This window comes from Podarcis vaucheri (genome assembly GCF_965113315.1).
Source record: "Podarcis vaucheri genome assembly, chromosome: 11".
NCBI lineage: Eukaryota > Metazoa > Chordata > Lepidosauria > Squamata > Lacertidae > Podarcis > Podarcis vaucheri.
The window spans coordinates 62408982-62424418 of NC_138749.1; the positions used below are offsets into that span (position 1 = coordinate 62408982).

The 15437-nt window shown below is 40.9% G+C and overlaps 1 protein-coding gene across 3 annotated transcripts in view; it reads right to left on the minus strand.

The window, feature by feature from the left end:
• Positions 1-14897, minus strand: part of VPS13A (vacuolar protein sorting 13 homolog A) — a 161800-nt gene extending 146903 nt beyond the window's left edge. For 2 of the 3 annotated variants that reach the window (XM_082241458.1, XM_082241457.1), the window contains exons 1-6: positions 14654-14896; positions 11137-11180; positions 8125-8167; positions 4591-4686; positions 3755-3856; positions 1183-1289 (exon numbers count right to left, since the gene is read on the minus strand). In XM_082241458.1, coding sequence (XP_082097584.1) covers positions 1183-1289; positions 3755-3856; positions 4591-4686; positions 8125-8167; positions 11137-11180; positions 14654-14753 — 492 coding nt within the window. In that variant the 5' untranslated portion in view covers positions 14754-14896. Of the gene's footprint in view, positions 1-1182; positions 1290-3754; positions 3857-4590; positions 4687-8124; positions 8168-11136; positions 11181-14653 lie in introns of all 3 variants that reach the window. The other variant, XM_082241459.1, reaches the window with a different exon arrangement.
• Between the last annotated feature and the right edge of the window lie 540 nt (positions 14898-15437).

A 15437-nucleotide genomic window follows, 5' to 3' on the forward strand; every position in this document is an offset into this window, starting at 1 on the left:
TCAGTTATTGGATCTGGAAGGATATGGTATGAATTTTGGCTGGAATGCATGTTTGTGATATGGTAAAGGTAAATTCATTCTTAAAAAAGAATGTCATTCGGAAAAATATAGAGAGAATTTGGGAGAAGTATAAAAACCTGCTAGAGAGAAAAACACCCTTATGGCTATCTCCAATTGACGCAATCTCACAAAAAAACTTAGCCTGGGAAGGAGATGGACAACATATAAGGAACTTTTGGACTTTATGGAGCCAGAAGTCAAATTGAAGAAGTTTGAAGATGTTGGTACCCAGGTGACAAACTGGTTACAATAACATCAAATGAAACGCTCAAAGCTGGTAAAAAATGTGCTTTCATTCATCAGAATTCACATTTTGCAAAGTATCTGATAGAAAACCGTGATAAATTAATATCTAAGATGTATAAATTACTGTTGGAATGGGAAACAAAGGATGAAATGGTAAAATCAGCAATGATCTGTTGGGTGAGAGATGTGGGTCACAGCCAGTAAATTAAAAGGTAAATTACATGAAAATGATCTGTAGATGGTACCTGACACCAAGTAAATTAGCAAAAAAAATTCAGAGCCAAATAAATGTTGGAAATGTAAAGATAAAGAAGGAATGAGACCACCACTGCAAGAATGTTAAGCTTTCATTGACTACAGGGTGCTACATTGGCTACAAAAGACAAACATGGAGTCCTCGGGACATTTGTCCTTGCAAATGAAGATCCAAGATTGTGGTCTGGTTTTTCATCCAGGTATTCTTACAATACCTTTTGCAAAAAAAGATTCCTAAAATGTGTGTTTTGGGCCTGATCCACTTGCCACAGACAGCAAGTGTTCATTTTCCAGTTCCATCCACAAACTGGCTCGTAATATGATGACAGGGCCTTATCTATTTTGATTTGGGAACAGTGCCTAGCAAAAATAATAGATTAATAGAGTAGCTTCATGCTTTTTCTCCTCCAAATATCCCAAAGCATAAAAAATTAACATACTATTTTGACCTCTCCCGGAGAGCTCCAAACTGCAATCATGCACAGTCACATGCAGAAAGCTAACAGTCATTCCCTGCAGCAGTGCAATGTTCAGTTTCTTTGTAGGCTTGCAAGTTTGATAACAAATTATCTGTAACCACATCTTGAATTATTTATAGATATTCCATACACAAATACTTACATCATCCTCATAGCGAATATGGATGTTAGAAATTTTCAGCTGAAGATTTTTGATGACCTGAGTAATTAGTTTTTCTATGAAAGTGTCTTGCTTCTCTTCTGGTTTATCTAAATTAAAGCACAACTAATGAATACCTAGTATGATTAAGCATAAGGAGTGGCATCCAGTGTTAGTGATACTCAGAGTACCCATTGAAATCAATACACATTGGTCTACTTTGAGTATGGCTAACATTGGATATTCTCTACGGAGACTTAACCAATGTTGACTGATTAGCAAATTGATGTACTTAAATTCAATATATTTTAACCAGAGACCTAATAGGAGTAATATTAGGACATTAAATTGCAGGTGTGATTTGGGCTCTTCTTGTTGTTGTTCTGTTGGGTGCCTCCTTATGTTTTAAGGCAAGAATAAATAATTCCATGCCTGTCATATACAACAACACACACACCCCGCCCTTCTGCAACTCCTCTCAACTTGGCTCCTCTGACTGGGACTAAAGGGAATTGTAGACCAAAATGTTTGAAGGTGTAACATTGGTTACCTTTGTTCTACCCCTTCCAATTATACAGAGTGAGTCTTTTAAAAGAGGCCTCGTGGAACATGTGTACTCTGTATCCACAGGGGCCACTTTTAAAGGACTCACCCTGTAGAAACACACTGTTGAATAGCTCACCTAGTGAAAAGCAATTGCTATTCACAGTAATGACTATGCACATGTTAAAACTGAATAAGAAAGCAAATGTAGTAGAGCTGGATCTAGGATATTTAGGTCCCTGCCCTTTTAGGAATAAAAAGCATACTTTCCCCACTACCTCCCACATTTGAGCCAGAGTGGTCATAGCATGACAAAGGTGCCAGATAGTGTCTATACTACTGAACTGTTTAAGAGCATCCAGGTACTCAACCTCTACCTTCTCAGCATGGCATACTACAAAACCTACATAGAATTTGATGAATGCAGAAGGAGAAATATGCCCATCAAACTGACAGGTTCCATGGGTCATTCCATGTCAAGTGATCCAAGGACTTTCACCTTACCATTTTACATTACTTTCATTTTCACTTTCCTAAAAGTAGTATAAGAGAAGGTCCCAGATCTCTGTTTTTAATTTTTTATCTCATCCCATTTTGAGTTATGAGAGTTGGAATTTTTTTCAAAATGACAATTTTGGCCTTGCCGGACTACACAAAAACCTTAAACGCTCAGCCAAGAACTGAGATATTTCCAAACTAAATATACCAATCTCTTCAGAACTTCATGGGCTTTAATATGACATGGCACATGAAGAACTTACTTTAAATTTCAAAGTTAATTTACATAATTTAAAATTTTAGAAGGTGATTTAAAAAAATCAATATGATTAAAAATCTCCCCAAAAATGTATTGATTATTTCATATTTCTATGAGCTTCTTGCTAAATTTCATCTTGGGATCTCAATGGGATCACATTAAGTGATATATCTACACACACGCGCGCGCGCGCACACACACACACACACACAGTGGTACCTCCGGTTGCGGACGGGATCTGTTCCGGAGCTCTGGTCGGATCCCAAGGTTTCCGCAACCGGACAGACCACTTCTGCACATGCGTGTGGCGCGGTAGAGTGCTTCTGCACATGTGCGTGAGGCAAAACACTTCCAGGTTTGCCGCTTTCGCAACACAAAGTTTACGTTACCCGAGGGTAACACAAGTCAAGGTGATACTGTATTTTACATTGTTGTTTAGGATAAATAGGTCTTCCTGGAATAAAATGTAACAGAATAAACAAGACTTCACACCATATTATCAATTACTTCAGGCATATCTTTAAAAAGATATTCAATTAAAAGGTATCTGGAAAGCTAGTCAGGCTAGTCCGGCAAGGCCAAAATTGTCATTTTTTTTTATTTAAAACTCTCATATCACAAAAACAGGATGAGATAAAATATTAAATTTTTAGATTTAAACTTAGTTCCAATTGTTCAACAAGTGTACAAAATTTTAAGAAAATTTGACAAAATGAGGTAAAGAAAATCATCAAAAATTGGACCATTTGATATTGAATGACCCCATGTTAGTATTACAAATAACTATTTGAGATCTTATTGTTACCTAAATAATTCACAAAATGGGAAACCAATCTACCATAATTCATAATGGGTTGTGCCTCTTAGAAGATTTAGCAAAGTGTAGCCAAACCGTGGCACACTTATCTTTAGCAACAGCATGCACCACAATTATAAAATAATGTTGGTTAACCAAAGACTCAGAATGTGACTCTTCTAAAATAAATCACAGTTGAGTAATAAATAACCACAACATAAAATCAACTATTCACAAAACATCAGCTTCAACTTTCAATTTTACCAGAGAGTCCTTTAAAAAAAAAATCCCTCATCCCTCTGCACTTTCACTGAAAACTAAATCTTATCACTCTCAGAGCACAATATTATACATCTCTGTTGAGAAGTGTGTCCCATCAATGGGACTTTCTTCCAGGTGAGTGGGTACAGAATTGCAGCTTTAGATGTTTGGCAACCTCTACTCCCACGAATAAAAATTGGTATTTTCTTTTTCCTTACTTATGTCAGCGATCTTTTGCTTGGCATCTTCTATTCTTTGAAGTTCTCTCTGCTTTGCTTCTAGTTGTTGCTTTAGTTCTTTTTCTGCATCATATTTAATACCTGACAAAATGGATGAATTAATACAGTACTTCACATTTTTAAGATCACAATAAAGCCAAGTTGTGATGAAACAGGCAAATAATTTATTAAACAAATCGAAGCTATAAGATTTAAGACATTTTCACATATTAATGCTGAATCCAGTTTAATAGAATTTCTCAATCACAAAGTAACTTCAAAATTTCTATATTTTGTCCTATCCTGTGTTTGTGCTTTAGAGTCCACATTCTTAAGAGTAAGGGGAAACCTACCAAAAGCCACTGCATTCCTTTTCTTTTGAAAACAAAACATTCCATTCCACCCCTGTCCAGCTCTATGGAGTGGTTCTTCCTTACTCTGGGATGGTCACTGATTATAGGAGCTGCCAGTGTCTGTGTACTAAGAGCATTAGGATAGATTTGCAACTAGGAGTAGCTGGCAGAGAGGGGCATCTTTCCTCTTTAACCATGACTAGTAACCTAGCTATAGGCATAGTAAGATAGCTCAGGCATTAGTAATGGACCCTAGACACTTGACAATACTGAACATTACCAGCCAAATTGTTGGCTGGTAACTTGGGAAGGCTGGCAGCATTTTCAACTCACTGGGGAAGATTTGTTTTGTCAAAACATGGTAATATCTGATATATAGATCATACTGACTAAAACTATTGCATGAATAAAAACAAAAAGAAATTCAATCAAATAAACATGATTTTATCTTACATAGTTACATAAAGAAACAAATCTACTTACTGGCTGTAGGCACAATAAGTAAGAAAACTTCATCTAAAACAGCTTCAACTGGTTGAGTATAAAGATTTTTCCATGGAATTTGCAAATTCAGTTGACCTATGAATACAAAGGAACATATACTCTTACTGCAAATATTTGTATTATTTTTATAAATAAAATTAACCCTGTTTCTGGTCACTTGTTAAGCCAATACAACATCTCCAAATGCATATTTAAACCAAAGAATAGAACATCCTACTATTACAATGATTTACACAATCAGGGCCTCACTACACATTAACACTAAAACATAACTTGAAGTTGACTCTTTAAAAAAAGAAAACAGCAAGGACTGAGTGTTAACAGTCACCTTAAGGCAGCTGTGGAAAACCTCTGATTCACAGACCAAACCTGGCACACCAAGTTTCCCCAATTGGCCCGCAACTCATTTTGGTCAAGTCACACCCACCTGCCTTACACCTGTCATCACATAAGGGGTGTAGGGATACAGTACTAAAACAAATAGGGAAATCACTTAGTAGGGCCCTGCTGTCAGTGAAGTGCTTTGATGTCCCTGACTCATCTGAGATCATTTACGATGTCATTTGACTGACAAGTGGGTGGCCCTACCCACTTGTCAATTTTGGTCTGCAAGACAGGTCATTATAATGAACTGACTAGTGGAGAGAAAAAGATTCCCCATCCCTGCCTTGAGGGATCCTAAGGGTCAAGACGTACAACCCAGATCTCATCTGCCATGTCACTAGCATGTCACACAGATGGTTCACATCACCCGCTATTTTTATTCATCCTGTTTCAATCAGTAGACAGGATGGTGCTTCTAAATGCAAAGAAGTTGTGCAAATAAATGTTTGTCCTGTTCTAATGAAGTTCCTGCAGGTTGCATCATTCCTTCCTTCACACTTCTAGCACCCCACAGTCTTCCCACTGCAGACACAAAGTCTGAATCACCATTTCATAGGCAGAAGTCTAAAAAGATTAATATTCATGTTCTAATTAGGTTTGTAAAAGATAAAAAGCCACAGTCTAAAGCTGCTTTAATCATACTGGAAACCAAACAGCTATGGTTTTTTTTAAGCGAACATTATCTGATAGGATTCTCCAATGATAATAATAATAATATATTATTTATACCCCACCCATCTGGCTGGGTTTGCCCAGCCACTCTGGGCGGCTTCCAATGGAATATTAAACAGAATAAAACATCAAACATTAAAAACTTCCCTAAACAGGGCTGCCTTCACATCTCTTCTAAAATTCAGATAGTTGTTTATTTCCTTGACATCTGATAGATGTAATAAATGCAAACAAATAATGCCCCGAATGAAGAAAGCAAGAAAAATATATATGAAACAAACAGAAAAGGTATAAAGAAACAATCTGGATATTTGAACCAGAATTCAAGAATTTTTTATTGATATAATAGAAAGGATGTATTTCAGAGATAAATCTAACAGAATGAGAAAACCAAGAAAATACATTCTCTTTTCTGTAAATTAAATGTCATTTGTAAACTGCCGGTTATAAAACAATTTACTCTGAGTCATCATGTACTGCAAGTTGCCCAAAAAGGTCAAATTATTCTGGAAGTAAGAAAATAGCTATTTTAAAATGAAATGTGCATTTCCTCATGTTTATGTATATATATACTTTTAGGTCCAAAGCTGTATTAATTGGGAAATTCGGGGTTCTTTATAACCTATCAATGAAAAGCAGCATTTAATGAACAAAAATAACTGAATGCTTAACCTACAATGAAATTGTATGAAAATGGGACATTTAGTAGTCCACAACAAATAAAACTACACTGCATATTAAAATGCTATTCAATAATTATTTGTAGAGCTAACACCAAAATAAGGAAGTCTTACAATGCAATCCTATCAATATTTAGATTTACATATTCTATCATGCTACAGAGCCTCACAAGTAGTTATAAGAACCCCAATGTTAAGAAATGGTGCCTGGAATTCCTTTTTTCCTCCTCTGTCCTCCTCAGTTCTTCCTTGTGCATTGCTGCCTGAGAGAAGGAACTGTATTTGTTGGTTTGTTTTTTTCTGTAACTCACTCTGGGCGCATTGTCAGTTAAAAAGCAGTATACAAATGCTTTAAACAAAATAAATAAATATTTACTCATTATTTTTTTTTTGCCAAGGGAAGGGGGACCTTAATGGCTCCGTGAGCCAAATCTCTATCTCCCCCCACCCCAAATGGCAACTTTGAACATTGGGGAGACCACCCACCTGTCAATCATCTGACATCATAAAGAGACTTCAGGTGACTGTCAGGTAGGTTGTCCCACCCAACTGTTCAAGCTGCCCATGAGGATGGGAGGTGATAGAAACCAAGTACAACTGAATTCCTGCCACATCAGCTGATGCACAGAGTTCACTCCTTTCTGCAGGGTTCAAGTGTACCAGCGAGTTCCCCACAGGAAACTCACTAGTGCACCTGAACCAATCAGGAATGAACTCCTTGCATATAAACTGATGCAGCAGGAGTTCAATCCTGGTGCCTGTAGCAGTAGCCAATCCAGCTGCCTCGCTATCGTACCGGACTTCACATATGACATCAGATGTAGGGCAGGTATGCATGGTTTAAATGGCCTGGCAGGCCAAATTTGGCCTGTGAGCCAGAGGTACCCTAACCCTGTTCTAATGCGTTCAATGAGCCTATTTCCAGGTAAACTGGAGTAGGATTACAGAATAAACCAATTAATCATACGGATTTTAGTTGATTAAATATGAATAAAATTTGCATGTGAATGAAAAACATGCTTTCTGTGTGCAAGAGAAGGTGAAATGCTTCGTCTATAAGATGACATCTGGCATCTACTGTTTTTATAAAAACTTGTGTTAAGAACAATCATTTCTTACTTTTTTAATCTGTTTCCTCTTTAATTAGGGGCACATTCAACTAAGACTGCCTCCCTCCATTCCACTTATCTGAGATAAAGTCCTACTAAAGTCAATAGGATTTACTTCCAAGTAGACATGCATGGTGAAAAGGGACCCTGACCATTAGGTCCAGTCGTGGTAGACTCTGAGGTTGTAACGCTCATTTTGCTTTATTGGCCAGGGGAGCTGGCGTACAGCTTCCGGGTCATGTGCCAGCATGACTAAGCCGCTTCTGATGAAACAGAGCAGCGCACAGAAACGCCGTTTACCTTCCCACCGGAGCAGTACCTATTTATCTACTTGCACTTTGACGTGCTTTCGAACTGCTAGGTTGGCAGGAGCAGGGACCGAGCAACGGGAGCTCACCTTGTCCCCGGGATTCGAACCGCTGACCTTCTGATCGGCAAGTCCTAGGCTCTGTGGTTTAGCCCACAGCGCCCACCCATGTCCCAGGCATGGTATTGCATGGTAAATGTTCAAATCCTAAATATATCAAAATCTAATAAGTCAACAATTAACTGCTTATCCAAATACAGGTCAATAAAATAGAATAACAAACTAAAATCAACTCAACTCCAAGTTAACAATTTTAAATATAATTGTTTATTGCAGCAAAATATGATAGAATTCAACTTACCGATATGCCCTGCCTTAACTTTAAATGGTACATCAAACTGATACTGTAAAGATAATTTTTTTAAAAAGTTATTTCAGCAACAAAATTAGTTATTTTAACAGTACAAACCATACACATATATTTTACTGCTTTTCAGCTTTGAAGATAAATAATTAAATATCATGCAGCAAGTGAGACAACTTTCTGGTACCAACTACGTTGGTCAAATATTGTGAGCCCAAGAGCCTGGATACGATGTGACAACACAGAATTAATGAAAACAAAATAAGTGGGATTGTGCCCATTGTCTCTGGACTACACTCATTCAGCATAATTTGCAGAACTCACATGTATATTGTCTGTCCATGCACAGACTCTCCATGCATGACTGGGGACCTTGAAAAAAGCTGGATTCTTGATCATGTTAACAGGGTCTAGATCATACATACATACAGTGCCTATGCACAAACAGTTCTACTTATTTACTCTAATGATGTTCACTCTGTGAAGCGTTAGGAAGTCAGAGATTTATTGTTCTGTTCCCCTTTATAATGCCAGTGTTCACTTTAGACTCCATAGATCAGAGCTGGCAAACCTGTGGCCCCGCAGATATTGTTGGACTTTCTCATCAGCCCCAGCCAGAATGGTTAGTAGTGTGGGATGATGTGATTTGTAGTCCGCACCACCCAGATATCCATGGGTTCCCTACCCAGCCTTTTTCATACAGCTGCATGCTGCAAGCATGTCCCTGAGTGAATTTCTGCACAGTTGTGCAAATGTTTATTTCATATATACTGTATTGCCATTTCACTTACAGAAACAAGTAGTTTCATTTTGATTCATCCTTGGCAATGGAAACTTATGAACTTTCACAAGGAAGGTTGTAGTTCTGGGGTACAGAATCTGTTTTGCATGACAAAGGTCCCAGTTTACTTCACTAGTATCTGGAACTGGAACTGTCAATCAATGTAGACAATACTGAGTTAGATGGAGGACTGGTCTGACAGTATAAGGCAGCTTTCTATATTCCTATGATGTTACATTACTGTCAGGATGACTGCATAGAGAAAAATATGGTTTCCCCCATGTGTTATGGGAGAACCATTCCATTTTCTTCTGGCAATCTCCCCAAGAGCAACAGCAACAGTTCCAGGTGGGTGCTATCTGTAGGAATCCAGTTTTATTGCTGGTGGTGAGGCCAAACTCCATGGAAGTTTGGGCAAAACAGTTGATGCATCTCTGTAGAGCTTCCTCAGAGTTCACGGTCAAAGCTGCATCATCTACAAACAATATCTCCCAGATAAGAACCCATCACTCCTTGAAGGCATAGGAGAGCAACAGGGGAAAGAATATGCCAAAGAGAGTTGGCGCAAGGACACAGCCCTGTTTCACGCCACTTCTTTATAGGGAAGGAGTCTGATAATGAACCCTCATACTGGATGGTGCTGTGCATGTTCTTGTGGAAGGACACAATCATATTGTGAGGTGGGCATCTTATCTTGTTCAGCAGTGTGAAGTCATTTTCAACTGACAAGGTGAAAGGCCTTTGTCAGGTCTATGAAGGTGATGCACAAGGGGCATCTCCGCTCTCGACACTTCTCCTGCAGCTAGCGCAGTGAGAAAATCATGTTAACTGTTGACTGATGAACTCTAAAGCTGCATTTTTACTCTGGATAGATCTTGTCAGCAAGCGACGGTAATCTGTTGAGAACTACCATACATAGGCAAGGCTTTCCCCACAGTACTCAGCAGGGAGATTGTATTATAGCTGATACAATAATGGCAGTCACCTTTTTTTAATAGAGGGTCACAATGCTGGGGTCCTGTACGTCTTGTGGCATGAATCCTTTTTCTCCACACTGCAGGAGAAGGCTTCCAAAATGGTAGTCAGCCATCTTAGGCTAATGTTAGGAATGATGACTCACATTCATCAAAATTTAGCAAGCATTGTGAAATAAAGATCTTTGTCCCTTTTTGCAAATATTAAATTTCATATTACATGCTTATTTGATTGAACTTGGATGTGCTAATTTAAGAAAAGTTTTTGTGTTTTCAGTTTGGAATTGCAGATACAAAATGTTTTCTGTAAGCTATAATAAGAGACCACTCTGTTGATGACCCTACAGAAAGACTACCTTACATTATATATTTAATGTATTTAGTAAAAAGAATTTACTAAACCATATGCATGATTATCCTTTGAGTTTAAACATGGAAAATGTTTAAAATATACACTTGGCTTTTTGCTGCTGCAAAAGACTGGCCCAGATTTGTTTAAATACATGTGAAATCTGTTCAAAGATGTTTCATTTTTAATTTAAAATTCTGGCTGTATTTTACATTGATTATTGGGTCTCATGTTTTATCTGTATTGCTTTATATATTATGTTCTATAGAGCAGGTTGGCTCAGGACTTAGTTATGCATTGAGTAGACCCACTGAAATCAGTGGGACTTAGACATGACTAATATTAGCTCCATGGATTTATTCTAATTATGACTGAGTCTCAAACTACCCCAGTGTTTTTGCTAGCTTTAAAATTGTGAGAATTTATGTTCAATTACTTGTACTAAGGCCTAATGATGTAAACGGATATAAATATATTCAATCCTTTGTAGGTTTACTCAGAGCTAAGCCTCACCAAGCTAAGTTTCTCAAGTAAATGCGCATAGACTTAAAACCTTACATTTCCCTCTGCAACACACGTCCGGTGCTAAGACAGTAGGTCAGGAAATAGAAAAGATTTAGAGAGGGCAGCAAGCTCAATAGATTTTGAATTACATGCATACATTACTTGTCCAATGGCAACACAGTTTGTACTGTACTGGTTCATTTACTAAAGAACAGGGACAGGGGATCTGTAGTCCTCCATATGCTCTTGGAGCACAATAATCACTGGTCATTGGCCATACTGGCTGGTGATGATGGGAGTTGGAATCCAACATCTGGAGGACCACTGGTTCCCCATGCCTACTACAAAGTTAACACTTGACAACAGCACATAGTTAAAAGTTTTGTTTGCTCTGAACTTACCAGTGCATTTTCTTTTATTTCAAGATTCTTAAGTGCTACAGCTCCTGTTATGAAATATATATATATAATTGTAATTAGCAAACTACTTAAACACGTGAATCTCTTTTATAGCAGGCAACTGATAAATTACCCCAAGTTAGGAACTGGCTACCACATAACATCCATCTTCCCAGGATTCAATGTCAGTTAACTTGCCCTTGACCAGGCATCAGGTTTTGCACGGCCTCTCCTGATTTGGATGTTACAAAGACACAGAGCTGGGTATTAGAAAGGTACTGATGACACCTCACCCCAAAGCTCCAAATGGTGCTACCAAAATCTTCATATAGATGATACCCTGCAGCATCACACAGCACAACTTCTGGAGGACTGAGAGTTAATCACCTAACACTATGCTCTGAAACTGACTCTGGAGATAGGATCAGAACCACTATAAAACAACAACCCCCAATATCCATCTCACATAGCCAGTTCAAAAGGATCCCATGGTCAGTGGTATCAAAAGCCACTGAAAGATCTAGTAAGAATAATATGGTCACATTCCCGCTGTCCTCTTGTTAAGGTCAGGGGGAACAAGGCAATTTCAGTCCCATAGCCAGGCCTGAACCCCAACTGGAATGAGTCAAGATAATAAGTTTCATCCAAGAGCATTTGGTTACCCTTGTGTCACAACCCTCTTAATCACCTTCCCCAGAAAGTGGGTATTTGAAACCAGGTGGTAGTTGTCACAAGCCAATGGGTCCAGGGTAAGCTTTCTCAGGATGTGTCAAGTCAATGCCTCTTTAAAGATAGCCAGGATCTCTCCTTCCCACAAAGATGTATTTACTATTCCATGGATCCACCCAGTCATACTCCCTCAGAAACTATAGACAGCAATGATAGACAAGGGATGAGGGAACAGATGGTTTGCTGCATTATTGCAAGGCCATGTCCACATCATCAGGATGAGTTCCAGTTAAAGACTGCAAATGTGAGGCTATGTGCAATTCTCAAAGAAGAAAAATCTGCAACTGTGGGGTCACTATTAAAAGGGCCCTAATATTGCAAACCTGATCAACTTTAATGGTAGCCCAGACTGCACGGCCTCTCAGGCTGATCTTTGGACCTAAGAACTTGTCTCAAGCCATTCAGAACATTAAAGGTCAACACCAGCACTTTAATCTAAACCTGGAACCAAATAGATAACTAGTTCAATTTTGATCAAACCAAGTAGTCTGCACAAGATTTCTAGTGGCTGAATTTTACACCAGCTGAAGTTTCTGAACTGTTATTAAAGGAAGTCCTACACAAAGAACATTCTGGTAGCCTAGTCTAGAATATAACCAGAGCATGTGCAACTGAGGCCAGTTTCTTGTTTACTCCTCTACCTCTTAAATTATGAGCCCAGATCCTATGCCAATTAAATGTGCTAACCAAACTGAACCGCCTTGTAACTCTTACTTATGTATACACGGCTTGGTTGTGGTAAACCTGAAAGCGGTTTACCAAAAGGTAACACCATAAAATCAGGGGGAAATACAATGAATTAAAACAGACAAGAAGTTAAAATACTAAAGCAGATTAAAATTCACATCAGCTTTTCTAAGCATATCTGGATAGCCTTGACTAAACAAGAATGTTTTTAGCAGGCACCGAAAAGAATATATTGAAGGCACCTGTTTTATATCAATAGAGTTCCATACTAGACGATTAGGTTCTTACACATAATGAGTATTACATGGCACCTGTAATAGTGCCAATTCTGTGGATGGAACAGAAGGTACAGATTAGATTAACTCTGTCAAGCAAACTTCCTAATTTTACTGTTAATATCACATAAGGTTTAAGAGACATTACATTAAATCTAGGAAAAAATGAATTTCCTTTACTATACATAGGCACAGCATGTCCTCTTGTTAACTACAGAGTTCAGACAAAGCTGTCTACTTTAACTGTTTATCTTTTTTCGGTTCCCAACAGTTATTTTCACTCAACACTTTAAAGATACTTTTAAATACAAGCACTTTTACACACAGCTTTCAAGATTCATCTGGCTTAGTTGCAAGCTATATACTGAAGATCCGGGCACTAATACCTCAAGACAAGTCTTGCCGAGTAACCATTCTGATTTAGGTTTACATGTGACCCTATTTCAAACTAGTGCAGCTGCCAGAATTTGCCTCCTCTTAGATTAGACCGAATTTTGTGCTGCTTGTTTGAAACGAACCATGCCAATACACTGACAAGATGGAAAACCTGTTTGTCTACATTTTGTACATGACTCCTTCTACTGCATTCAAAGCCAATATACATTACAGACCTGCAACATCTGAAGCAACCATGTGTTCCCTTTCACATGAGATGTACGCAATGGATACATGTGGCTGAGAGCCATCTGCTCATTGTATACAATGTATGCTGTTGTTGTTGTTGTTATTGTTATTATGCCAATATATAGAGTCACATCAGCTTTTTAAATATACATACACATTACAGACCTGCAGGATCTACCTGCTAAAGTGATAATCTGTAAAAGTAGCCTTCAGTGTTTCTCTTTCTTCCTACAAAAAGTTTAGTAAAGCAATGGTCCCCATTAAAAAACAGTCCCTCATTTGTGGCAAATGTAGTTGATACAGTTTTAAAAAGCACTTATTGCTTGTTTTCAATAATGCAGTGAAGAAGCATAGCAGCTGCCTCGTCAAAAATGCTGAGAGGTTAGTGTCACAAAATGAGGAACCACAATGATCATACAAATACACACTAATTTCTATATACAGTATTCCACTTTTAAAAAGAAAGCAAATAGTACTGCAACCTCGCTGAAACTAAGCAGTTCTTTATATGATCAGGGTGGAATGCTGCCTGGGAACTTTATGAATGCCACTCTGAGTTCCTTGAAAAGCAAAAAGGATGGATATGAAATAAACTGCAGAGAGATTAGGGCAGATGGATGCAAATGAAACTTTTTTTTAACAGCTGTGGCTCAAAAATACATCGAATGCTTTGCTTCCACGAAGTGAGCTGTCAGATATACACAGAAAAAACGTGCAGTGCCAGCGGCAAAAGCAGTTACGCTGGGTGGGTTTTCGTTTGTTTCCGCTCCACCCCAACTCCAGAACTCGACCCAGCCGAGCTGGGCAGGGCGTGGAAAGGAGCAAGGAGCCGGCCCATAACGTGCTCCTGCCTCGCGCGCCCGGTGCGGCCAGGGCTCTTGGCCACCCAAACTTCCGACGACCCGGGAGCGAGAGCTGCGGCCGGCGAGGCGGGGAGGGCGAGGCGCGCGAAGGCGCTGCGCACGTGACAGGGCCTGGCGCGGCCCCGGAGCGCCGGCCAGACGGGCGGGCCCCGAGAGGGAACGCCAGCCGCCTGTGGGACTCGTCAGGCAGCCACAGCCAGGACGGCCGCCCTGGGCTCCCTCACGCAGCAGCAGCACCGGCCGAGAGGCGGCCTCGGGAGGAGGAGGAGCAGCGCCGCCGCCGCCTCCTCTGCGCCTTGGAGGGCGAGGGGTCAGGCAAGGGCGGCCTCGCCCCTCACTCACCTCCCCAGATGCCGAGCGAGAGCTGGGAGCTGTCCAGGTTCACCACATAGTCGCCCAGGAAGCGGTTCAGAACGTCCACCACCACCGACTCGAACACCATCCTGGGCAGCGGCTCCCGGCGAGCCTCGCTCCGCCTTCAGGACGCCAAGGGAGGCGGAGGAGCCCCCGCCCGCCCCTTCTCGGGCTCGCCCGCCGCCCGCCCGCCCGCCGGACACAGGTCTCCGCCGCCGCCTCACAGGCGCGCTGTGGAGCCAGACTGGCCCTGCCCTGCCGCGCAGGCGCACCGGGACGCTGGGGCGCTACCGAGGGCCGGCCATGAGGGAAGCGCTCGCTCGCTCTCTTCCCGCCTCTCCCTTCGCCCAGCCAGGCAGCGCCCAGGCAGCGCCAAAGATAGGCTGGCGGCGGCGGCGCGCACGCGCGGCCTCCCGCCCCCTTTCCGTCAGGCGGGCGGCGTTCTGCGTCGCGCGAGACTGTGGCGTCGGTTAAACTGCCCCCTCCGCCCGCCCCCCCCCGAAGCCCCCCAGGGCCGCCCTCCGCGGGTGCCTTGTCTTTCCTCACGTTAACGGGGGGCCGCGTGTCGACGTAATTCTGCCCCAAGGGAGTGATGAGGAAGCCCACCGGCGCCCCAGCGCAGCTCCCCCGTCCGAAGCAGCCCTAAAGGTCTATGGGACCCGCGAACGGGTTAAAGCGGAGCAGGCGCTTCAAGCCAGGGAAGAGCAAAATGCGCCGAGAGGGTTGCCGTCTGCTGCACAGCCCTTTAATTCCCGGGTGCGACGATGTCACG